Raw genomic sequence first — 25,596 nt, forward strand, 5'->3', positions numbered from 1 at the left:
ACCCATTTTTGCTTTGGGGTGTTGTGCTTTTTTTTCAATTCTAGAACAAGGCTGTACATGCCCAGTTTAGTACTTCACTACAGTGTGACTGTACTGGCCCAGTTTAGTACCTCACTTCACTACAATGTGACTGTAGAGGCCCAGTTTAGCACCTCACTTCACTACAATGTGACTGTACAGGCCCAGTTTAGTACCTCACTTCACTACAATGTGACTGTACTGGCCCAGTTTAGTACCTCACTACAGTGTGACTGTACAGGCCCAGTTAAGTACCTCACTACAGTGTGACTGTACAGGCCCAGTTTAGTACCTCACTACAGTGTGACTGTACTGGCCCAGTTTAGTACCTCACTTCACTACAATGTGACTGTACAGGCCCAGTTTAGTACCTCACTTCACTACAGTGTGACTGTACAGGCCCAGTGTAGTACCTCACTTCACTACAGTGTGACTGTACTGGCCCAGTGTAGTACCTCACTTCACTACAGTGTGACTGTACTGGCCCAGTTTAGTACCTCACTTCACTACAGTGTGACCTTACTGGCCCAGTTTAGTACCTCACTACACTACAGTGTGTGACTGTACAGGCCCAGTTTAGTACCTCACTTCACTACAGTGCGACTGTACAGGCCCAGTTTAGAACCTCACTACAGTGTGACTGTACAGGCACAGTTTAGTACCTCACCTCACGACAGTGTGACTGTACAGGCCCAGTTTAGTACCTCACTTCACTACAGTGTGACTGTACTGGCCCAGTGTAGTACCTCACTTCACTACAGTGTGACTGTACTGGCCCAGTGTAGTACCTCACTTCACTACAGTGTGACTGTACTGGCCCACTTTAGTACCTCACTTCACTACAGTGTGACTGTACTGGCCCAGTTTAGTACCTCACTACAGTGTGACTGTACTGGCCCAGTTTTGTACCTCACTACAGTGTGACTGTACTGGCCCAGTTTAGTACCTCACTTCACTACAGTGTGACTGTACAGGCCCAGTTTAGTACCTCACCTCACTACAGTGTGACTGTACAGGCCCAGTTTAGTACCTCACTTCACTACAGTGTGACTGTACAGGCCCAGTGTAGTACCTCACTTCACTACAGTGTGACTGTACTGGCCCAGTTTAGTACCTCACTACAGTGTGACTGTACTGGCCCAGTTTAGTACCTCACTACAGTGTGACTGTACTGGCCCAGTTTAGTACCTCACTTAACTACAGTGTGACTGTACAGGCCCAGTTTAGTACCGCACTACACTACAGTGTGACTGTACAGGCCCAGTTTAGTACCTCACTACAGTGTGACTGTACAGGCCCAGTTTAGTACTTCACTACAGTGTGACTGTACTGGCCCAGTTTAGTACCTCACTTCACTACAATGTGACTGTAGAGGCCCAGTTTAGTACCTCACTTCACTACAATGTGACTGTACAGGCCCAGTTTAGTACCTCACTTCACTACAATGTGACTGTACTAGCCCAGTTTAGTACCTCACTACAGTGTGACTGTACTGGCCCAGTTTAGTACCTCACCACAGTGTGACTGTACAGGCCCAGTTAAGTACCTCACTACAGTGTGACTGTACAGGCCCAGTTTAGTACCTTACTACAGTGTGACTGTACTGGCCCAGTTTAGTACCTCACTTCACTACAATGTGACTGTACAGGCCCAGTTTAGTACCTCACTTCACTACAATGTGACTGTACTGGCCCAGTTTAGTACCTCACTACAGTGTGACTGTACTGGCCCAGTTTAGTACCTCACCACAGTGTGGCAGTGTACAGGCCCAGGACAAATGTAACTAGACTGGTCTCAGGTCTGGACAAATGTAACTAGACTGGTCTCAGGTCTGGACAAATGTAACTAGACTGGTCTCAGGTCTGTTTGTGCCATCTTGCCAAACACGCATCAATGACATAGAAGTTGGCAAGACAACACAAACAGATCTGGAACCAGGCTAAAATGCAAATTCATCTGACATAAAATGACCATGTCAGTATGAAGGCTGGTGATTGGTTGACTGGCAGTATGCAGGCTGGTGATTGGCTGTACCTTGATGTCCCTGATGAGTTGCTGTGTGGGTGTCTCTATGGGAACCTTGCTGTCGACAGCCCCCTGTATGGCCGACGCCCAGCGCATAGCCTCGTTCAGTAGTTTGGTGTAGAGGTGGTACGAGTGTTTACGGCCGTGGACGATAATGCTCCAGTAACCTGGTGGGGAGGTATAGAATAGTCAGAGTGATTCAAGGAGCATTGACATAGTGCGATAGCACGTCAATCTCAGGTGTGATTACGACAGAGTATTGTATGGTCGACAGACACACATTAATCTTTACCATGACTGACTGAAATGCATTAGCCTGGTCCCAGATGTCTTTTCTGCTGTCTTGCCAACTCTTATGGTCTTTGTCACTAATAGGAACTGTCAAGACGGCACAAACAGACCTGGGACCAGGCTAGAAATGCAACGCGCAGCACAGGCCACTACTCTCCCAGTCTGCATCCCAAATGGCACCCTATTCCCTATATAGGACACTTGTTTTGAGCAGAGCCCTATGGCACTATGAAAGGGAAAAGGGTGCCACATTCTCAGTCTCTACCTACCGGTGTCCTTGAAGACCTTCTCGTCGGGCTGGACCACAGAGCAGAGACTGTTGAGGACCAGGGTCCCCAGCTTGGACACACTGCGCTCTGAAGACTTGTAGTAGTCCAGAGAGGTAGAGGTCAATACAAACCATCTCTTCTTCAGCTTCAGACTAGTGCTCTTAGCCCTTATCTCCTTGTGAAGCCAACCTGGGAAGAGAGAGAGAAGGACACTAAGGTATTGTCCAGTACTGAGAACAGACAAAATATTTAAAAAATATTAAATATATATATCAAAATGTAAAAAATATCAGTTGTTAAATGTTCATGATGGTTCCAAAATATGTACAGTACCAGTCCAAAGTTTGTTTTGACTATTTTCTACATTGTAGAATAAAAGTGAAGATATCAAAACTATGAAATAACACATATGGAATCATGTAGTTACCAAAAAAGTGTTAAACAAATCAAAATATATTTTAGATTTGAGATTCTTCAAAGTAGACACCCTTTGCCTTGACAGCTTTGCACACTCTTGGCATTCTCTCAACCAGCTTCATGACCTGGAATGCTTTTCCAGCAGTCTTGAAGGAGTTCCCACATGTGCTAAGCCCTTGTTGGCTGCTTTCTTTTTAGTCTGCGGTCCAACTCATCCCAAACGGGTTGCACTCCATCTCTCTCCTTCTTGGTCAAATAGCCCTTACACAGACTTTAGGTGTGTTTTGGGTCATTGTTCTGTTGAAAAACAAACGAGTCCCACGAAGCACAAACCAGATGGGATGGTGTATCACTGCAGAATGCTGTGGTAGCCATGCTGGTTAAGTGTGCCTTGAATTCTAAATAAATCACAGACATTGTCACCAGCAAAGCACCCCCAACACCTCTTCCTCCATGCTTCACTGTGGGAACCACACTTGCGGTGATCATCCGTTCAGCAACTCTGGGTCTTACAAAGACACTCATCAGACCAAAGGACAGATTTCCACCGGTCTAATGTCCATTGCTCGTGTTTCTTGGCCCAAGCAAGTCTGTTCTTCTTATTGGTGTCCTTTAGTAGTGGTTTCTTTGCAGCAATTCGACCATGAAGGCCTGATTCACACAGTCTCCTCAGCTGTTACTTGAACTCTGAAGCATTTATTTGGGCTGCAATCCGAGGTAAATTTAATTGCTGATTTCTGAGGCTGGTAACTAATGAACTTATCCTCTGCAGCAGAGGTAACTCTGGGTCTTCATTTCCTGTGGCGGTCCTCATGAGAGCCAGTTTCATCATAGCGCTTGATGGTTTTTGCGACTGCACTTGAAGAACCTTTCACAGTTCTTGTATACCACCCCTACCTTGAAACAACACAACTGATTGGCTCAAACGCATAATTATTATTCTTTTTTTTAATCCACAAATGAACTTTGATGTACAGGTACTGTACATCACTAACCTCTGACGAAGAACTCCTGCCCGTCTATCCTGGCGTCTCCTTTAGGTTTCTGCAGCAGGCCGATCCAGTGGTGCATCTCTTCAGGCATCTCAGTGTTGCAGTGGATCACACGGTTAGCAGTGATGATGACAAACGAGTTGGGTCTGTCAGGGTTGTCTGAGGCGCACACAGAGTCGATCAGTCCAACATCCACAGTTCCCTGTGGTGAAATTTGAAGTTCAGAACATTGTCATGTAGTCAGTCAACGTGAACACTGCTGTAACTCGTAGAGATCGATTGATTGAAAGATGTGATGGAGGAGGTTAGTACTGACCACAGCGTTCTTGGGGTCGGCCTGCTCATGGTTCATCTCCATCAGCTGGTCTGGACTGGCACTGTGGACACGACTCAGCACGTTGAACCAGCCACTGGAGGGAGAGAGGTAAGGATTCCACAGGGCAATACACTGGTGAACCACTAGAGGTAATACAACACTGCTGAACCACTAGGGGTACTACAACACTGGTGAACCACTAGGGGTAATACAACATCTATACAACACTGGTGGACCACTAGGGGTAATACAACACTGGTGAACCACTAGGGGTAATACAACATCTATACAACACTGGTGGACCACTAGGGGTAATACAACACTGGTGGACCACTAGGGGTAATACAACATCTATACAACACTGGTGGACCACTAGGGGTAACACAACATCTATACAACACTGGTGAACCACTAGGGGTAATACAACACTGGTGGACCACTAGGGGTAATACAACACTGGTGAACCACTAGGGGTAATACAACACTGGTGAACCACTAGGGGTAATACAACACTGGTGGACCACTAGGGGTAATACAACACTGGTGGACCACTAGGGGTAATACAACACTGGTGAACCACTAGGGGTAATACAACATCTATACAACACTGGTGGACCACTAGGGGTAATACAACACTGGTGAACACTAGGGGCAATACAACACTGGTGGACCACTAGGGGTAATACAACACTGGTGAACCACTAGGGGTAATACAACACTGGTGGACCACTAGGGGTAATACAACACTGGTGGACCACTAGGGGTAATACAACACTGGTGAACCACTAGGGGTAATACAACATCTATACAACACTGGTGAACCACTAGGGGTAATACAACACTGGTGAACCACTAGGGGTAATACAACACTGGTGAACCACTAGGGGTAATACAACACTGGTGGACCACTAGGGGTAATACAACACTGGTGAACCACTAGGGGTAATACAACACTGGGGGGCCACTAGGGGTAATACAACACTGGTGGACCACTAGGGGTAATACAACATCTATACAACACTGGTGAACCACTAGGGGTAATACAACACTGGTGAACCACTAGGGGTAATACAACACTGGTGAACCACTAGGGGTAATACAACACTGGTGAACCACTAGGGGTAATACAACACTGGTGGACCACTAGGGGTAATACAACATCTATACAACACTGTTGGACCACTAGGGGTAATACAACACTGGTGAACCACTAGGGGTAATACAACATCTATACAACACTGGTGGACCACTAGGGGTAATACAACACTGGTGGACCACTAGGGGTAATACAACACTGGTGAACCACTAGGGGTAATACAACACTGGTGAACCACTAGGGGTAATACAACACTGGTGAACCACTAGGGGTAATACAACATCTTTACAACACTGGTGGACCACTAGGGGTAATACAACACTGGTGGACCACTAGGGGTAATACAACACTGGTGGACCACTAGGGGTAATACAACACTGGTGGACCACTAGGGGTAATACAACACTGGTGGACCACTAGGGGTAATACAACACTGGTGAACCACTAGGGGTAATACAACACTGGTGAACCACTAGGGGTAATACAACATTGGTGGACCACTAGGGGTAATACAACACTGGTGGACCACTAGGGGTAATACAACACTGGTGGACCACTAGGGGTAATACAACACTGGTGGACCACTAGGGGTAATACAACACTGGTGGACCACTAGGGGTAATACAACACTGGTGGACCACTAGGGGTAATACAACACTGGTGGACCACTAGGGGTAATACAACACTGGTGGACCACTAGGGGTAATACAACACTGGTGGACCACTAGGGGTAATACAACACTGGTGGACCACTAGGGGTAATACAACATCTATACAACACTGGTGGACCACTAGGGGTAATACAACACTGGTGAACCACTAGGGGTAATACAACACTGGTGAACCAATAGGGGTAATACAACACTGGTGAACCACTAGGGGTAATACAACACTGGTGGACCACTAGGGGTAATACAACACTGGTGGACCACTAGGGGTAATACAACACTGGTGGACCACTAGGGGTAATAAAACACTGGTGGACCACTAGGGGTAATACAACACTGGTGAACCACTAGGGGTAATACAACACTGGTGGACCACTAGGGGTAATAAAACACTGGTGGACCACTAGGGGTAATACAACACTGGTGAACCACTAGGGGTAATACAACACTGGTGAACCACTAGGGGTAATACAACACTGGTGAACCACTAGGGGTAATACAGCATCTATACAACACTGGTGGACCACTAGGGGTAATACAACACTGGTGAACCACTAGGGGTAATACAACACTGGTGGACCACTAGGGGTAATACAACACTGGTGAACCACTAGGGGTAATACAACATCTATACAACACTGGTGGACCACTAAGGGTAATTCAACACTGGTGAACCACTAGGGGTAATACAACACTGGTGAACCACTAGGGGTAATACAACATCTATACAACACTGGTGGACCACTAGGGGTAATACAAAACTGGTGGACCACTAGGGGTAATACAACACTGGTGGACCACTAGGGGTAATACAACACTGGTGGACCACTAGGGGTAATACAACACTGGTGGACCACTAGGGGTAATACAACACTGGTGGACCACTAGGGGTAATACAACACTGGTGGACCACTAGGGGTAATACAACACTGGTGGACCACTAGGGGTAATACAACACTGGTGAACCACTAGGGGTAATACAACACTGGTGGACCACTAGGGGTAATACAACATCTATACAACACTGGTGGACCACTAGGGGTAATACAACACTGGTGAACCACTAGGGGTAATACAACACTGGTGAACCACTAGGGGTAATACAACACTGGTGAACCACTAGGGGTAATACAACACTGGTGGACCACTAGGGGTAATACAACACTGGTGGACCACTAGGGGTAATACAACACTGGTGGACCACTAGGGGTAATACAACATCTATACAACACTGGTGAACCACTAGGGGTAATACAACATCTATACAACACTGGTGGACCACTAGGGGTAATACAACACTGGTGGACCACTAGGGGTAATACAACACTGGTGGACCACTAGGGGTAATACAACACTGGTGGACCACTAGGGGTAATACAACACTGGTGGACCACTAGGGGTAATACAACATCTATACAACACTGGTGGACCACTAGGGGTAATACAACATCTATACAACACTGGTGGACCACTAGGGGTAATACAACACTGGTGAACCACTAGGGGTAATACAACATCTATACAACACTGGTGGACCACTAAGGGTAATTCAACACTGGTGAACCACTAGGGGTAATACAACACTGGTGAACCACTAGGGGTAATACAACATCTATACAACACTGGTGGACCACTAGGGGTAATACAAAACTGGTGGACCACTAGGGGTAATACAACACTGGTGGACCACTAGGGGTAATACAACACTGGTGGACCACTAGGGGTAATACAAAACTGGTGGACCACTAGGGGTAATACAACACTGGTGGACCACTAGGGGTAATACAACACTTGTGGACCACTAGGGGTAATACAACACTGGTGGACCACTAGGGGTAATACAACACTGGTGGACCACTAGGGGTAATACAACACTGGTGGACCACTAGGGGTAATACAACACTGGTGAACCACTAGGGGTAATACAACACTGGTGGACCACTAGGGGTAATACAACACTGGTGGACCACTAGGGGTAATACAACACTGGTGGACCACTAGGGGTAATACCACATCTATACAACACTGGTGGACCACTAGGGGTAATACAACACTGGTGGACCACTAGGGGTAATACAACACTGGTGGACCACTAGGGGTAATACAACACTGGTGGACCACTAGGGGTAATACAACACTGGTGAACCACTAGGGGTAATACAACACTGGTGGACCACTAGGGGTAATACAACACTGGTGGACCACTAGGGGTAATACAACACTGGTGAACCACTAGGGGTAATACAACACTGGTGGACCACTAGGGGTAATACAACATCTATACAACACTGGTGGACCACTAGGGGTAATACAACACTGGTGGACCACTAGGGGTAATACAACACTGGTGGACCACTAGGGGTAATACAACACTGGTGAACCACTAGGGGTAATACAACATCTATACAACACTGGTGAACCACTAGGGGTAATACAACACTGGTGAACCACTAGAGGTAATACAACATCTATACAACACTTGTGGACCACTAGGGGTAACACAACACTGGTGAACCACTAGGGGTAATACAACACTGGTGGACCACTAGGGGTAATACAACACTGGTGGACCACTAGGGGTAATACAACACTGGTGAACCACTAGGGGTAATACAACATCTATACAACACTGGTGGACGACTAGGGGTAATACAACACTGGTGAACCACTAGGGGTAACACAACATCTATACTACACTGGTGAACCACTAGGGGTAATACAACACTGGTGAACCACTAGGGGTAATACAACACTGGTGAACCACTAGGGGTAATACAACACTGGTGAACCACTAGGGGTAATAAAACACTGGTGAACCACTAGGGGTAATACAACACTGGTGGACCACTAGGGGTAATACAACACTGGTGAACCACTAGGGGTAATACAACATCTATACAACACTTGTGGACCACTAGGGGTAATACAACACTGGTGAACCACTAGGGGTAATACAACACTGGTGAACCACTAGGGGTAATACAACATCTATACAACACTTGTGGACCACTAGGGGTAATACAACACTGGTGGACCACTAGGGGTAATACAACACTGGTGGACCACTAGGGGTAATACAACACTGGTGAACCACTAGGGGTAATACAACATCTATACAACACTGGTGGACCACTAGGGGTAATACAACACTGGTGGACCACTAGGGGTAATACAACACTGGTGGACCACTAGGGGTAAAACAACACTGGTGAACCACTAGGGGTAATACAACATCTATACAATACTGGTGGACCACTAGGGGTAATACATCACTGGTGAACCACTAGGGGTAATACAACACTGGTGGACCACTAGGGGTAATACAACACTGGTGAACCACTAGGGGTAATACAACATCTATACAACACTGGTGGACCACTAGGGGTAATACAACACTGGTGGACCACTAGGGGTAATACAACACTGGTGGACCACTAGGGGTAATACAACACTGGTGAACCACTAGGGGTAATACAACACTGGTGGACCACTAGGGGTAATACAACACTGGTGGACCACTAGGGGTAATACAACACTGGTGGACCACTAGGGGTAATACAACACTGGTGGACCACTAGGGGTAGGCCCATCTAGCCAGCTGTTACTAACAGACCCATCTACCAGCTACTCCGTGTAAATGGTATGTGTTTAACAGACTACTGTCTGATTCGAGAGTTACATGGTGGTGGTGACTAGACTCTGGGCAGAAGAGGGCTAGACTCTGGGCAGAAGAGGGCTAGACTCTGGGCAGAAGAGGGCTAGACTCTGGACAGAAGAGGGCTAGACTCTGGACAGAAGAGGGCTAGACTCTGGACAGAAGAGGGCTAGACTCTGGACAGAAGAGGGCTAGACTCTGGACAGAAGAGGGCTAGACTCTGGACAGAAGAGGGCTAGACTCTGGACAGAAGAGGGCTAGAGTCTGAACATACCTGGCATCTTCAGGAGTCTCTGCATAAATGTGGTAGGTTCTCTCTTCAGTCACGATGTTCAAAGCATTCTCTTTGGCATGGTTATCCACTATGTCCCTGTAGACAGCAGGATAGGACACCACCGTGATTATTATTATTTGACCCTGCTGGTCATTTAGGAACATTTGAACATCTTGGCCATGTTCTGTTATAATCTCTACCCGGCACAGCCAGAAGAGGACTGGCCACCCCTCAGAGCCTGGTTCCTCTCTAGGTTTCTTCCTAGGTTCTGGCCTTTCTAGGGAGTTTTTCCTAGCCACCGTGCTTCTACACCTGCATTGCTTGCTGTTTGGGGTTTTAGGCTGGGTTTCTGTACAGCACTTTGTGACATCAGCTGATGTAAGAAGGGCTTTATAAATACATTTGATTAGTAATGTATTAATCTAATAATGTATTAATCTAGTAATGTACCAGTCTATTAATGTATTCATCTAGTAATGTACCAGTCTAGTAATGTATTAATCTAGTAATGTATTAATCTAGTAATGTACCAGTCTAGTAATGTCTTAAAATAGTAATGTATTAATCTAGTAACGTATTAATCTAGTAATGTATTAATCTAGTAATGTATTAATCTAGTAATGTACCAGTCTAGTAATGTACCAGTCTAGTAATGTATTAATCTAGTAATGTACCAGTCTAGTAATGTATTAATCTAGTAATGTATTAATCTAGTAATGTATTAATCTAGTAATGTACCAGTCTAGTAATGTATTAATCTAGTAATGTATTAATCTAGTAATGTACCAGTCTAGTATTGTATTAATCTAGTAATGTATTAATCTAGTAATGTATTAATCTAGTAATGTATTAATCTAGTAATGTACCAGTCTAGTAATGTACCAGTCTAGTAATGTACCAGTCTAGTAATGTACCAGTCTAGTAATGTATTAATCTAGTAATGTATTAATCTAGTAATGTATTAATCTAGTAATGTATTAATCTAGTAATGTACCAGTCTAGTAATGTATTAATCTAGTAATGTATTAATCTAGTAATGTATTAATCTAGTAATGTATTAATCTAGTAATGTATTAATCTAGTAATGTACTAATCTAGTAATGTATTAATCTAGTAATGTATTAATCTAGTAATGTATTAATCTAGTAATGTATTAATCTAGTAATGTATTAATCTAGTAATGTATTAATCTAGTAATGTATTAATCTAGTAATGTATTAATCTAGTAATGTACCAGTCTAGTAATGTCTTAAAATAGTAATGTATTAATCTAATAATGTATTAATCTAGTAATGTACCAGTCTAGTAATGTATTAATCTAGTAATGTATTAATCTAGTAATGTATTAATCTAGTAATGTATTAATCTAGTAATGTATTCATCTAGTAATGTATTCATCTAGTAATGTATTAATCTAGTAATGTATTAATCTAGTAATGTATTAATCTAGTAATGTACCAGTCTAGTAATGTCTTAAAATAGTAATGTATTAATATAGTAATGTACCAGTCTAGTAATGTATTAATCTAGTAATGTATTAATCTAGTAATGTACCAGTCTAGTAATGTACCAGTCTAGTAATGTACCAGTCTAGTAATGTATTAAAATAGTAATGTATTAATATAGTAATGTATTAATATAGTAATGTATTAGTCTAGTAATGTACCAGTCTAGTAATGTATTAAAATAGTAATGTATTAATATAGTAATGTATTAATATAGTAATGTATTAGTCTAGTAATGTACCAGTCTAGTAATGTACCAGTCTAGTAATGTACCAGTCTAGTAATGTATTAATCTAGTAATGTACCAGTCTAGTAATGTACCAGTCTAGTAATGTACCAGTCTAGTAATGTACCAGTCTAGTAATGTACCAGTCTAGTAATGCACCAGTCTAGTAATGCACCAGTCTAGTAATGTACCAGTCTAGTAATGTATTCATCTAGTAATGTACCAGTCTAGTAATGTATTCATCTAGTAATGTATTCATCTAGTAATGTACCAGTTTAGTAATGTACCAGTCTAGTAATGTACCAGTCTAGTAATGTATTACTCTCGTAATGTATTCATCTAGTAATGTATTAATCTAGTAATGTATTAATCTAGTAATGTATTAATCAAGTAATGTACCAGTCTAGTAATGTATTAATCAAGTAATGTATTCATCTCATAATGTATTCATCTAGTAATGTACCAATCTAGTAATGTACCAGTCTAGTAATGTACCAGTCTAGTAATGTACCAGTCTAGTAATGTACCAGTCTAGTAATGTACCAGTCTCGTAATGTATTAATATGGTAATGTATTAATATAGTAATTTATTAATATGGTAATGTACCAGTCTAGTAATGTACCAGTTTAGTAATGTATTCATCTAGTAATGAATTAATCTAGTAATGTACCAGTCTAGTAATGTACCAGTCTAGTAATGTACCAGTCTAGTAATGTACAAGTCTAGTAATGTACTAATCTAGTAATGTATTAATCTAGTAATGTATTAATCTAGTAATGTACTAATCTAGTAATGTATTAATCTAGTAATGTATAAATCTAGTAATGTATTAATCTCGTAATGTATTCATCTCGTAATGTACCAGTCTAGTAATGTACCAGTCTAGTAATGTACCAGTCTCGTAATGTATTAATCTAGTAATGTACCAGTCTAGTAATGTATTAATATAGTAATGTATTAATCTAGTAATGTACCAGTCTAGTAATGTATTAATCTAGTAATGTATTAATATAGTAATGTACCAGTCTAGTAATGTATTCATCAGGTAATGTATTAATATAGTAATGTACCAGTCTAGTAATGTACCAGTCTAGCAATGTATTAATCTAGTAATGTACCAGTCTGGTAATGTATTAATCTAGTAATGTATTAATCTAGTAATGTACCAGTCTAGTAATGTACCAGTCTAGCAATGTATTAATCTAGTAATGTACCAGTCTAGTAATGTATTAATCTAGTAATGTATTAATCTAGTAATGTATTAATCTAGTAATGTACCAGTCTAGTAATGTACCAGTCTAGTAATGTATTAATCTAGTAATGTACCAGTCTAGTAATGTAATGTACCAGTCTAGTAATGTATTAATCTAGTAATGTATTAATCTAGTAATGTATTAATCTAGTAATGTACCAGTCTAGTAATGTACCAGTCTAGTAATCTATTAATCTAGTAATGTATTAATCTAGTAATGTATTAATCTAGTAATGTATTAATCTAGTAATGTAATGTACCAGTTTAGTAATGTATTAATCTAGTAAGGTTGGTTGCAATTTCAAATCCCCGAGCTGACAAGGTACAAATCTGTTGTTCTGCCCCCTGAACAAGGCAGTTAACCCACTGTTCCTAGGCCGTCATTGAAAATAAGAATTTGTTCTTAACTGACTTGCCTAGTTAAATAAAGGTAAAATAAAAAAAATCTAGTAATGTATTAATCTAGTAATGTATTAATCTAGTAATGTACTAATCTAGTAACGTATTCAGCTAATAATGTACTAATCTAGTAACGTATTCAGCTAATAATGTATTAATCTAGTAATGTACTAATCTAGAAGTGTATTAATCTAGTAATGTATTCAGCTAGTAATGTATAAGGTTAATTTTTGGCAGAGTTCTAAAAAGTAAAATCAGGAGAAGAGAAACTGTAACTGGAAAGAACATGGCTGTGTTTACACAGGCAGCCCAATTCTGATCTTTTCACTAACATGGCTGTGTTTACACAGGCAGCCCAATTCTGATCTTTTCACTAACATGGCTGTGTTTACACAGGCAGCCCAATTCTGATCTTGTCACTAACATGGCTGCGTTTACACAGGCAGCCCAATTCTGATCTTTTCACTAACATGGCTGTGTTTACACAGGCAGCCCAATTCTGATCTTTTCACTAATTGTTCTTTTGACCAATTAGACCAGTTGAAGCAGATCTGATGTGATTTGTCAAAATACCAATTAGTGGGAAAAAAAAGATCAGAATCTGTCTGCCTGTGTGAATGCAGCCATGGAGGTGAACGTTAGCCTGTTTCATCAGATATGGGAGTAGATTCTTACATGGCGGAGCGGATGTCCACGGTCCCCTTCAGTTTCTCCTCGCTGTCGCTCTCAAAGTACATGAGTTTATCGTCTCTCAGTACGAACCAGCGCAGCTTCCAGTTCCGTCTGGACAGAGTGGACATGCCACCTCCCTTCTTATACAGCCAGCCACTCTTCAGACTGTCCTGCTTCGCCCTGAACCACATGAAGGTGTCGTCCTTCAACACACACCACCTCCGTCGCCACGGGATCATCAGTCCACCTGGAGAACGGAGGGGGGGAGGGTTACAGTGCCTTGCGAAAGTATTCGGCCCCCTTGAACTTTGCGACCTTTTGCCACATTTCAGGCTTCAAACATAAATATATAAAACTTTATTTTTTTTGTGAAGAATCAACAACAAGTGGGACACAATCATGAAGTGGAACGACATTTATTGGATATTTCAAACTTTTTTAACAAATCAAAAACTGAAAAATTGGGCGTGCAAAATTATTCAGCCCCTTTACTTTCAGTGCAGCAAACTCTCTCCAGAAGTTCAGTGAGGATCTCTGAATGATCCAATGTTGACCTAAATGACTAATGATGATAAATACAATCCACCTGTGTGTAATCAAGTCTCCGTATAAATGCACCTGCACTGTGATAGTCTCAGAGGTCCGTTAAAAGCGCAGAGAGCATCATGAAGAACAAGGAACACACCAGGCAGGTCCGAGATACAGTTGTGAAGAAGTTTAACGCCGGATTTGGATACAAAAAGATTTCCCAAGCTTTAAACATCCCAAGGAGCACTGTGCAAGCGATAATATTGAAATGGAAGGAGATCAGACCACTGCAAATCTACCAAGACCTGGCCGTCCCTCTAAACTTTCAGCTCATACAAGGAGAAGACTGATCAGAGATGCAGCCAAGAGGCCCATGATCACTCTGGATGAACTGCAGAGATCTACAGCTGAGGTGGGAGACTCTGTCCATAGGACAACAATCAGTCGTATATTGCACAAATCTGGCCTTTATGGAAGAGTGGCAAGAAGAAAGCCATTTCTTAAAGATATCCATAAAAAGTTTGCCACAAGCCACCTGGGAGACACACCAAACATGTGGAAGAAGGTGCTCTGGTCAGATGAAACCAAAATTGAACTTTTTGGCAACAATGCAAAACGTTATGTTTGGCGTAAAAGCAACACAGTTGAACACACCATCCCCACTGTCAAACATGGTGGTGGCAGCATCATGGTTTGGGCCTGCTTTTCTTCAGCAGGGACAGGGAAGATGGTTAAAATTGATGGGAAGATGGATGGAGCCAAATACAGGACCATTCTGGAAGAAAACCTGATAGAATCTGCAAAAGACCTGAGACTGGGACGGAGATTTGTCTTCCAACAAGACAATGATCCAAAACATAAAGCAAAATCTACAATGGAATGGTTCAAAAATAACCATATCCAGGTGTTAGAATGGCCAAGTCAAAGTCCAGACCTGAATCCAATCGAGAATCTGTGGAAAGAACTGAAAACTGCTGTTCACAAATGCTCTCCATCCAACCTCACTGAGCTCGAGCTGTTTTGCAAGGAGGAATGGGAAAAAATGTCAGTCTCTCGATGTGCAAAACTGATAGAGACATACCCCAAGCGACTTACAGCTGTAATCGCAGCAAAAGGTGGCGCTACAAAGTATTAACTTAAGGGGGCTGAATAATTTTGCACGCCCAATTTTTCAGTTTTTGATTTGTTAAAAAAGTTTAAAATATCTGGTATGCTAACGTGCTAACCCTACCAGCCAGACTTACTGGTATGCTAACGTGCTAACCCTACCAGCCCGCCAGAGGAGTTACTGGTATGCTAACGTGCTAACCCTACCAGCCAGCCTGAGGACTTACTGGTATGCTAACGTGCTAACCCTACCAGCCAGCCAGAGGACCACAACACTACAACAGTGTCTTCAGTGCAACATTGTTGGCCAGTGGTCCACCAGCTGACTGTCTCTCTGTCCAGACGTCTGGTTTCAGATCCCCTCAGAACTCTCTCTCTGTCCAGACGTCTGGTTTCAGGGCACCTCAGAACTCTCTCTCTGTCCAGACATCTGGTTTCAGATCCCCTCAGAACTCTCTCTCTGTCCAGACGTCTGGTTTCAGATCCCCTCAGAACTCTCTCTCTGTCCAGACGTCTGGTTTCAGATCCCCTCAGAACTCTCTCTCTGTCCAGACGTCTGGTTTCAGAGCACTTCAGAACTCTCTCTTTGTCCGGACGTCTGGTTTCAGATCCCCTCAAAACTCTCTCTCTGTCCAGACGTCTGGTTTCAGGGCACCTCAGAACAACAGGACTTGAATGGCAATATATGGCAGGAGCGGCGAAAACTGCTGCCGGTTTTAATTGGCTGATCCAGCAGTCCGTCACCATCTAGGACCTCACCCTCTCTGTGGATTTCAAAAGGGTGAGCAGCGCAAGTAATGGACTAAACGAGGGAGTTCGAGAAATCAGAAAGTATGATTCTAAGAAATTGTTTTCACATATAAACTTTATATGTCCTAACTTAGAATCTTAAAATAACTCTCCAAAAATAACATGGTCGCTGTGATAGAACATTTCTTCTGATTGGGGATTTACCAAAGTCGAATTTAATACAGCTGAAGCTATCTTTCTCCATCTTCCATCTCTATTTTAAACACACCCCCTCAGGCTCCATGAGCCTGCAATTCAAGCCTGTGGACGAGGTTACTCAGTACTGACCCTTCATGTAGAGGTAGCTGTGGAAGTATGGAGGCCCAGAGCCATTCAGTAGATTCACCCTCCCATTGGACACCTCCTCGTCTGTGTCCACATAGCCATCGTTGCTTGTGTCACTGTCTATAAACTGAGACAAAACACAGAGATTCATTATTACATAGCCATTTAGCAGACGCTCATATCCCAGTATTCAGGTGTAGGAAGCACCATGCTCAACTGACTGAGCCACCGTGCAGAGGGCCACCGCGTAGAGGGCCACCGTGCAGAGGACCACCACGCAGAGGACCACCGCGCAGAGGGCCACGGTGCAGAGGACCACCGTGCAGAGGGCCACGGCGCAGAGGGCCACCATGCAGAGGGCCACCGCGCAGAGGGCCACGGTGCAGAGGACCACCGTGCAGAGGGCCACGGCGCAGAGGGCCACCATGCAGAGGGCCACCGTGCAGAGGGCCACTGTATCTCGGACACCCAGAACAGAAATCATGCATAATATCGTCAGACGCTGGATTTCTGTTGCGTGCATCCGTCCACAAGATATTATCACAGAGCAAAATGTATTTGACTGGAAGACCTATGTCTATTAGTAACATAATGGACATCTTCCCATTCAACTCTGCACCCTGAGATTCAACAAGGAACAAGTTTGACTCTAGAGAGAAGTCATTGACTGATTGAGACTTGAAGGAGTCAGCTCCCTGGAAATGCCGAATAGGGCTCTTAAGCTCATCACTGTGTTGTCTTGGGGACCTTTCTTCTTCTTCTTGCTAATGTTGTTATAAATATAAGCTGTTACCACTTTCCAACACATACGCTTTCTGATTCATAGTTGTAACAAGAGGTAAGGCCACAATTAACATATAGCCTACAGTAACAAACTAATGAAAATGCTATTGATTTATTTGAAATAAAATACAATTGTTTACTTAAACTTTTACAAACACAAATCATTATTTTTGTGAAAGCATATATGCAATGTATTTATTACACTGTTATGATGTTGCAGTCAAAATGCTCATTACCTTGAGGCCCAGTGGTTTTAGTGTTAACATGTGCTGTAGTACATCAAGATGGATGTTTTAACATGTAGTTGGATATATTATGGATCCCCATTCGTTCCTGCCAAGGCAGCGGCTACTCTTCCTGGGGTTTATTATGGATCCCCATTAGTTCCTGCCAAGGCAGCGGCTACTCTTCCTGGGGTTTATTATGGATCCCCATTAGTTCCTGCCAAGGCAGCAGCTACTCTTCCTGGGGTTTATTATGGATCCCCATTAGTTCCTGCCAAGGCAGCAGCTACTCTTCCTGGGGTTTATTATGGGTCCCCATTAGTTCCTGCCAAGGCAGCAGCTACTCTTCCTGGGGTTTATTATGGATCCCCATTAGTTCCTGCCAAGGCAGCAGATACTCTTCCTGGGGTTTATTATGGATCCCCATTAGCAGCTACTCTTCCTGGGGTTTATTATGGATCCCCATTAGTTCCTGCCAAGGCAGCAGCTACTCTTCCTGGGGTTTATTATGGATCCCCATTAGTTCCTGCCAAGGCAGCAGATACTCTTCCTGGGGTTTATTATGGATCCCCATTAGTTCCTGCCAAGGCAGCAGCTACTCTTCCTGGGGTTTATTATGGATCCCCATTAGCAGCTACTCTTCCTGGGGTTTATTATGGATCCCCATTAGTTCCTGTCAAGGCAGCAGCAACTCTTCCTGGGGTTTATTATGGATCCCTATTAGTTCCTGCCAAGGCAGCAGCTACTCTTCCTGGGGTTTATTATGGATCCCCATTAGTTCCTGTCAAGGCAGCAGCAACTCTTCCTGGGGTTTATTATGGATCCCTATTAGTTCCTGCCAAGGCAGCAGCTACTCTTCCTGGGGTTTATTATGGATCCCCATTAGTTCCTGTCAAGGCAGCAGCTACTCTTCCTGGGGTTTATTATGGATCCCTATTAGTTCCTGCCAAGGCAGCAGCTACTCTTCCTGGGGTTTATTATGGATCCCCATTAGTTCCTGCCAAGGCAGCAGCTACTCTTCCTGGGGTTTATTATGGATCCCCATTAGTTCCTGCCAAGGCAGCAGCTACTCTTCCTGGGGTTTATTATGGGTCCCCATTAGTTCCTGCCAAGGCAGCAGCTACTCTTCCTGGGGTTTATTATGGATCCCCATTAGTTCCTGCCAAGGCAGCAGATACTCTTCCTGGGGTTTATTATGGATCCCCATTAGCAGCTACTCTTCCTGGGGTTTATTATGGATCCCCATTAGTTCCTGCCAAGGCAGCAGCTACTCTTCCTGGGGTTTATTATGGATCCCCATTAGTTCCTGCCAAGGCAGCAGATACTCTTCCTGGGGTTTATTATGGATCCCCATTAGTTCCTGCCAAGGCAGCAGCTACTCTTCCTGGGGTTTATTATGGATCCCCATTAGCAGCTACTCTTCCTGGGGTTTATTATGGATCCCCATTAGTTCCTGCCAAGGCAGCAGCTACTCTTCCTGGGGTTTATTATGGATCCCCATTAGCAGCTACTCTTCCTGGGGTTTATTATGGATCCCCATTAGTTCCTGTCAAGGCAGCAGCTACTCTTCCTAGGGTTTATTATGGATCCTCATTAGCAGCTACTCTTCCTGGGGTTTATTATGGATCCCCATTAGTTCCTGTCAAGGCAGCAGCTACTCTTCCTGGGGTTTATTATGGATCCCCATTAGCAGCTACTCTTCCTGGGGTTTATTATGGATCCCCATTAGTTCCTGCCAAGGCAGCAGCTACTCTTCCTGGGGTTTATTATGGATCCCCATTAGCAGCTACTCTTCCTGGGGTTTATTATGGATCCCCATTAGTTCCTGCCAAAGCAGCAGCTACTCTTCCTGGGGTTTATTATGGATCCCCATTAGTTCCTGCCAAGGCAGCAGCTACTCTTCCTGGGGTTTATTATGGATCCCCATTAGCAGCTACTCTTCCTGGGGTTTATTATGGATCCCCATTAGTTCCTGTCAAGGCAGCAGCAACTCTTCCTGGGGTTTATTATGGATCCCTATTAGTTCCTGCCAAGGCAGCAGCTACTCTTCCTGGGGTTTATTATGGATCCCCATTAGTTCCTGTCAAGGCAGCAGCAACTCTTCCTGGGGTTTATTATGGATCCCTATTAGTTCCTGCCAAGGCAGCAGCTACTCTTCCTGGGGTTTATTATGGATCCCCATTAGTTCCTGTCAAGGCAGCAGCTACTCTTCCTGGGGTTTATTATGGATCCCTATTAGTTCCTGCCAAGGCAGCAGCTACTCTTCCTGGGGTTTATTATGGATCCCCATTAGTTCCTGCCAAGGCAGCAGCTACTCTTCCTGGGGTTTATTATGGATCCCCATTAGTTCCTGCCAAGGCAGCAGCTACTCTTCCTGGGGTTTATTATGGGTCCCCATTAGTTCCTGCCAAGGCAGCAGCTACTCTTCCTGGGGTTTATTATGGATCCCCATTAGTTCCTGCCAAGGCAGCAGATACTCTTCCTGGGGTTTATTATGGATCCCCATTAGCAGCTACTCTTCCTGGGGTTTATTATGGATCCCCATTAGTTCCTGCCAAGGCAGCAGCTACTCTTCCTGGGGTTTATTATGGATCCCCATTAGTTCCTGCCAAGGCAGCAGATACTCTTCCTGGGGTTTATTATGGATCCCCATTAGTTCCTGCCAAGGCAGCAGCTACTCTTCCTGGGGTTTATTATGGATCCCCATTAGCAGCTACTCTTCCTGGGGTTTATTATGGATCCCCATTAGTTCCTGCCAAGGCAGCAGCTACTCTTCCTGGGGTTTATTATGGATCCCCATTAGCAGCTACTCTTCCTGGGGTTTATTATGGATCCCCATTAGTTCCTGTCAAGGCAGCAGCTACTCTTCCTAGGGTTTATTATGGATCCTCATTAGCAGCTACTCTTCCTGGGGTTTATTATGGATCCCCATTAGTTCCTGTCAAGGCAGCAGCTACTCTTCCTGGGGTTTATTATGGATCCCCATTAGCAGCTACTCTTCCTGGGGTTTATTATGGATCCCCATTAGTTCCTGCCAAAGCAGCAGCTACTCTTCCTGGGGTTTATTATGGATCCCCATTAGTTCCTGCCAAGGCAGCAGCTACTCTTCCTAGGGTTTATTATGGATCCCCATTAGCAGCTACTCTTCCTGGGGTTTATTATGGATCCCCATTAGTTCCTGCCAAGGCAGCAGATACTCTTCCTGGGGTTTATTATGGATCCCCATTAGCAGCTACTCTTCCTGGGGTTTATTATGGATCCCCATTAGTTCCTGCCAAGGCAGCAGCTACTCTTCCTGGGGTTTATTATGGATCCCCATTAGTTCCTGCCAAGGCAGCAGATACTCTTCCTGGGGTTTATTATGGATCCCCATTAGTTCCTGCCAAGGCAGCAGCTACTCTTCCTGGGGTTTATTATGGATCCCCATTAGCAGCTACTCTTCCTGGGGTTTATTATGGATCCCCATTAGTTCCTGCCAAGGCAGCAGCTACTCTTCCTGGGGTTTATTATGGATCCCCATTAGCAGCTACTCTTCCTGGGGTTTATTATGGATCCCCATTAGTTCCTGTCAAGGCAGCAGCTACTCTTCCTAGGGTTTATTATGGATCCTCATTAGCAGCTACTCTTCCTGGGGTTTATTATGGATCCCCATTAGTTCCTGTCAAGGCAGCAGCTACTCTTCCTGGGGTTTATTATGGATCCCCATTAGCAGCTACTCTTCCTGGGGTTTATTATGGATCCCCATTAGTTCCTGCCAAAGCAGCAGCTACTCTTCCTGGGGTTTATTATGGATCCCCATTAGTTCCTGCCAAGGCAGCAGCTACTCTTCCTAGGGTTTATTATGGATCCCCATTAGCAGCTACTCTTCCTGGGGTTTATTATGGATCCCCATTAGTTCCTGCCAAAGCAGCAGCTACTCTTCCTGGGGTTTATTATGGATCCCCATTAGTTCCTGCCAAGGCAGCAGATACTCTTCCTGGGGTTTATTATGGATCCCCATTAGTTACAGTACAGCAACATTAAGGCAGTTTTATACAATATTACATTTCCTAACATTTTTCACATCACATGAAGAACATTCCCTCAGGCCACTAACTCACACATCTACAATACAACACCCATACAGTTTGTGTGCGTAGAGTGCATGTCTTGTGTGTGTGCCCCCCTCTATGTAATACTGTGGAGTTCCATGTAGTCATGGCTCTATGTAGTACTGTGGAATAGAGTTCCATGTAGTCATGGCTCTATGTAGTACTGTGGAATAGAGTTCCATGTAGTCATGGCTCTATGTAGTACTGTGGAATAGAGTTCCATGTAGTCATGGCTCTATGTAGTACTGTGGAATAGAGTTCCATGTAGTCATGGCTCTATGTAGTACTGTGGAATAGAGTTCCATGTAGTCATGGTCTCTCGGTCTCTCGGCCGCGACCGAGAGACCCATGGCGCTGGGCACAATTGGCCCAGCGTCGTCTGGGTTAGGGGAGAGTTTGGCCGGCAGGGATGTCCTTGTCCCATCGCGTACTAGCGACTCCTGTGGCGAGTGTTATTTGCTGGCATGTCATCTGTAAATTGCTAATCTTGCCAATGAAAATGTCACTAAAAGCAAAGTGAGTGAACAGAAGATATACATCAAATCAATATTTGGGGTGCCCACCCTTTCCCTTCAAAACAGCATCAATTCTTCTAGGTACACTTGCACACAGTTTTTGAAGAAACTCGGCAGGTAGGTTGGCCCAAACATTTCGGAGAACTAACCACAGTTCTGTGGATTTAGGCAGCCTCAGGTGCTTCTCTCTCTTCATGTAATCCCAGACAGACTCGATGATGTTGAGATCAGGAATCAGATCACATCACTTCCAGGACTCCTTGATCTTCTTTACCCTGAAGATCGTTCTCAATGACTTTTGCTGTATGTTTTAGGGTTGTTGTCATGCTGCAGAATAAATTAGGGGCTAATCAGATGCCTGCATGATGGATAAGTATCTGCCTGTTATTTTCAGCATTGAGGAGACCATTCATTCTGACCAAATCTCCAACTCCATTTGCAGAAATGCAGCCACACACTTGCAAGGAACCTCCACCATGCTTCACTGTTGAACCTCCACCATGCTTCACTGTTGAACCTCCACCATGCTTCACTGTTGAACCTCCACCATGCTTCACTGTTGAACCTCCACCATGCTTCACTGTTGCCTGCAGACACTCATTCGCTCTCCAGCCCTTCGGTGAACAAACTGCCTTCTGCTCCAGCGAAATATTTCACATTTTGACTAATCAGTCCAGAGCACCTGCTGCCATTTTTCTGCACCCCAGTTCCTGTGTTTTCGTGCATAGTTGAGTCGCTTGGCCTTGTTTCCACGTCGGCGGTATGGCTTTTTGGCCGCAAGTCTTCCACGAAGGCCACTTCTGACCAGACTTCTTCAGACAGTAGATGGATGTACCAGGGTCCCGCTGTTTTCTGCCAATTCTGATCCGATGGCACTGCTGGACATCTGATTGCGAAGGGAAGTAAGCATGATGCGTCTTTCATCTGCTGCAGTAAGTTTCCTTGGCCGACCACTGTGTCTAAGGTCCTCAACGCTGCACGTTTCTTTGTGCTTCTTCAAAAGAGCTTAGACATCTGGAAACCCCTGTCTGCCTGGGAGAGACCTGAGAGACCTGTCTGCCTGGGAGAGACCTGAGAGACCCGTCTGCCTTAATGTCTGCCTGGGAGAGACCTGAGAGACCCGTCTGCCTGGGAGAGACCTGAGAGACCCGTCTGCCTGGGAGAGACCTGAGAGACCCGTCTGCCTTAATGTCTGCCTGGGAGAGACCTGAGAGACCTGTCTGCCTGGGAGAGACCTGAGAGACCCGTCTGCCTGGGAGAGACCTGAGAGACCTGTCTGCCTGGGAGAGACCTGAGAGACCTGTCTGCCTGGGAGAGACCTGAGAGCCCTGTCTGCCTTAATGTCTGCCTGGGAGAGACCTGAGAGACCTGTCTGCCTGGGAGAGACCTGAGAGACCCGTCTGCCTGGGAGAGACCTGAGAGACCTGTCTGCCTGGGAGAGACCTGAGAGACCTGTCTGCCTGGGAGAGACCTGAGAGACCTGTCTGCCTGGGAGAGACCTGAGAGACCTGTCTGCCTGGGAGAGACCTGAGAGACCTGTCTGCCTGGGAGAGAACTGAGAGACCCGTCTGCCTTAATGTCTGCCTGGGAGAGACCTGAGAGACCTGTCTGCCTGGGAGAGACCTGAGAGACCCGTCTGCCTGGGAGAGACCTGAGAGATCTGTCTGCCTTAATGTCTGCCTGGGAGAGACCTGAGAGACCTGTCTGCCTTATTGTCTTCCTGGGAGAGACCTGAGAGACCTGTCTGCCTTAATGTCTGCCTGGGAGAGACCTGAGAGACCTGTCTGCCTTATTGTCTTCCTGGGAGAGACCTTGCTGATGCAGTATAACTACCTCGTGTCTTGTTGCTGTACTCAGTCTTGACTTTTGACAGTAAACTGTCTTCAGCAAACTCACCTTGTTAGCTGAGTTTGGTTGTTCCTCACCCAGTTTTATTCCTGCTACACAGCTGTTTCTGTTGTTCCTCACCCAGTTTTATTCCTGCTACACAGCTGTTTGTTGTTCCTCATCCAGTTTTATTCCTGCTACACAGCTGTTTGTTGTTCCTCATCCAGTTTTATTCCTGCTACACAGCTGTTTGTTGTTCCTCACCCAGTTTTACTCCTGCTACACAGCTGGTTGTTGTTCCTCACCCAGTTTTATTCCTGCTACACAGCTGTTTGTTGTTCCTCACCCAGTTTTATTCCTGCTCCACAGCTGTTTCTGTTGTTCCTCACCCAGTTTTATTCCTGCTACACAGCTGTTTCTGTTGTTCCTCGCCCAAATGTATTCCTGCTACACGGCTGTTTATTATTCCTGCTACACAGCTGTTTCTGTTGTTCCTCACCCAGTTTTATTCCTGCTACACAGCTGTTTGTTGTTCCTCACCCAGTTTTATTCCTGCTACACAGCTGTTTCTGTTGTTCCTCACCCAGTTTTATTCCTGCTTCACAGCTGTTTCTGTTGTTCCTCACCCAGTTTTATTCCTGCTACACAGCTGTTTCTGTTGTTCCTCACCCAGTTTTATTCCTGCTACACGGATGTTTGTTATTCCTGCTACACAGCTGTTGTTCCTCACCCAGTTTTATTCCTGCTACACAGCTGTTTCTGTTGTTCCTCACCCAGTTTTATTCCTGCTACACAGCTGTTTCTATTTCAGTTAATGATTTGTGTTTCAAATCTACATATTGAATTGATGATCGTTAGCAACTGTTTGGTATAATTGTTTAATCATACACCTGACTATATGCCTACCAAATCCCTGACTTTGTGCAAGTTTACCTAGAAGAATTGGTGCTGTTTTGAAGACTAAGGGTGGTCACACTAAATATGGATTAGATTTTTCTTCTGTTCACTCACTTTGCATTTAGTTAATTGATAAATATCAACTATTAACGTGTCTAATTTTGAAAGCATTCTTACAGCATGCCTAAAACTTTTACACAGCACTGTATGTACTATGTAGCTGGTACAGAACTGCGGTTGAAGTCGGAAGTTTACATACACTTAGGTTGGAGTCATTAAAACTCGTTTTTCAACAACTCCACAAATTTCTTGTTAACAAACCATAGTTTTGGCAAGTCGGTTCGGAAATCTACCTTGTGCATGAAACAAGTCATTTTTCCAACAATTGTTTACAGACAGATTATTTCACTTATGAATCACTGTATTACAATTCCAGTGGGTCAGAAGTTTACATACACTAAGTTGACTGTGCCT

The 25,596-nt window shown here is 44.3% G+C and overlaps 1 protein-coding gene across 3 annotated transcripts in view; it reads right to left on the reverse strand.

Annotated features, from left to right (window-relative positions):
* Positions 1-25,596, reverse strand: part of myo10l3 (myosin X, like 3) — a 186,610-nt gene that overhangs the window by 37,502 nt on the left and 123,512 nt on the right. For all 3 annotated transcript variants that reach the window (XM_036959515.1, XM_036959516.1, XM_036959514.1), the window contains 7 exons: positions 16,789-16,912; positions 14,080-14,323; positions 10,022-10,117; positions 4,329-4,422; positions 4,016-4,214; positions 2,604-2,792; positions 2,053-2,210 (listed from right to left, as the gene is read on the reverse strand). In XM_036959515.1, coding sequence (XP_036815410.1) covers positions 2,053-2,210; positions 2,604-2,792; positions 4,016-4,214; positions 4,329-4,422; positions 10,022-10,117; positions 14,080-14,323; positions 16,789-16,912 — 1,104 coding nt within the window. The remainder of the gene's footprint in view (positions 1-2,052; positions 2,211-2,603; positions 2,793-4,015; positions 4,215-4,328; positions 4,423-10,021; positions 10,118-14,079; positions 14,324-16,788; positions 16,913-25,596) is intronic.

The sequence above is a fragment of the Oncorhynchus mykiss genome, chromosome 22 (genome assembly GCF_013265735.2).
Source record: "Oncorhynchus mykiss isolate Arlee chromosome 22, USDA_OmykA_1.1, whole genome shotgun sequence".
NCBI lineage: Eukaryota > Metazoa > Chordata > Actinopteri > Salmoniformes > Salmonidae > Oncorhynchus > Oncorhynchus mykiss.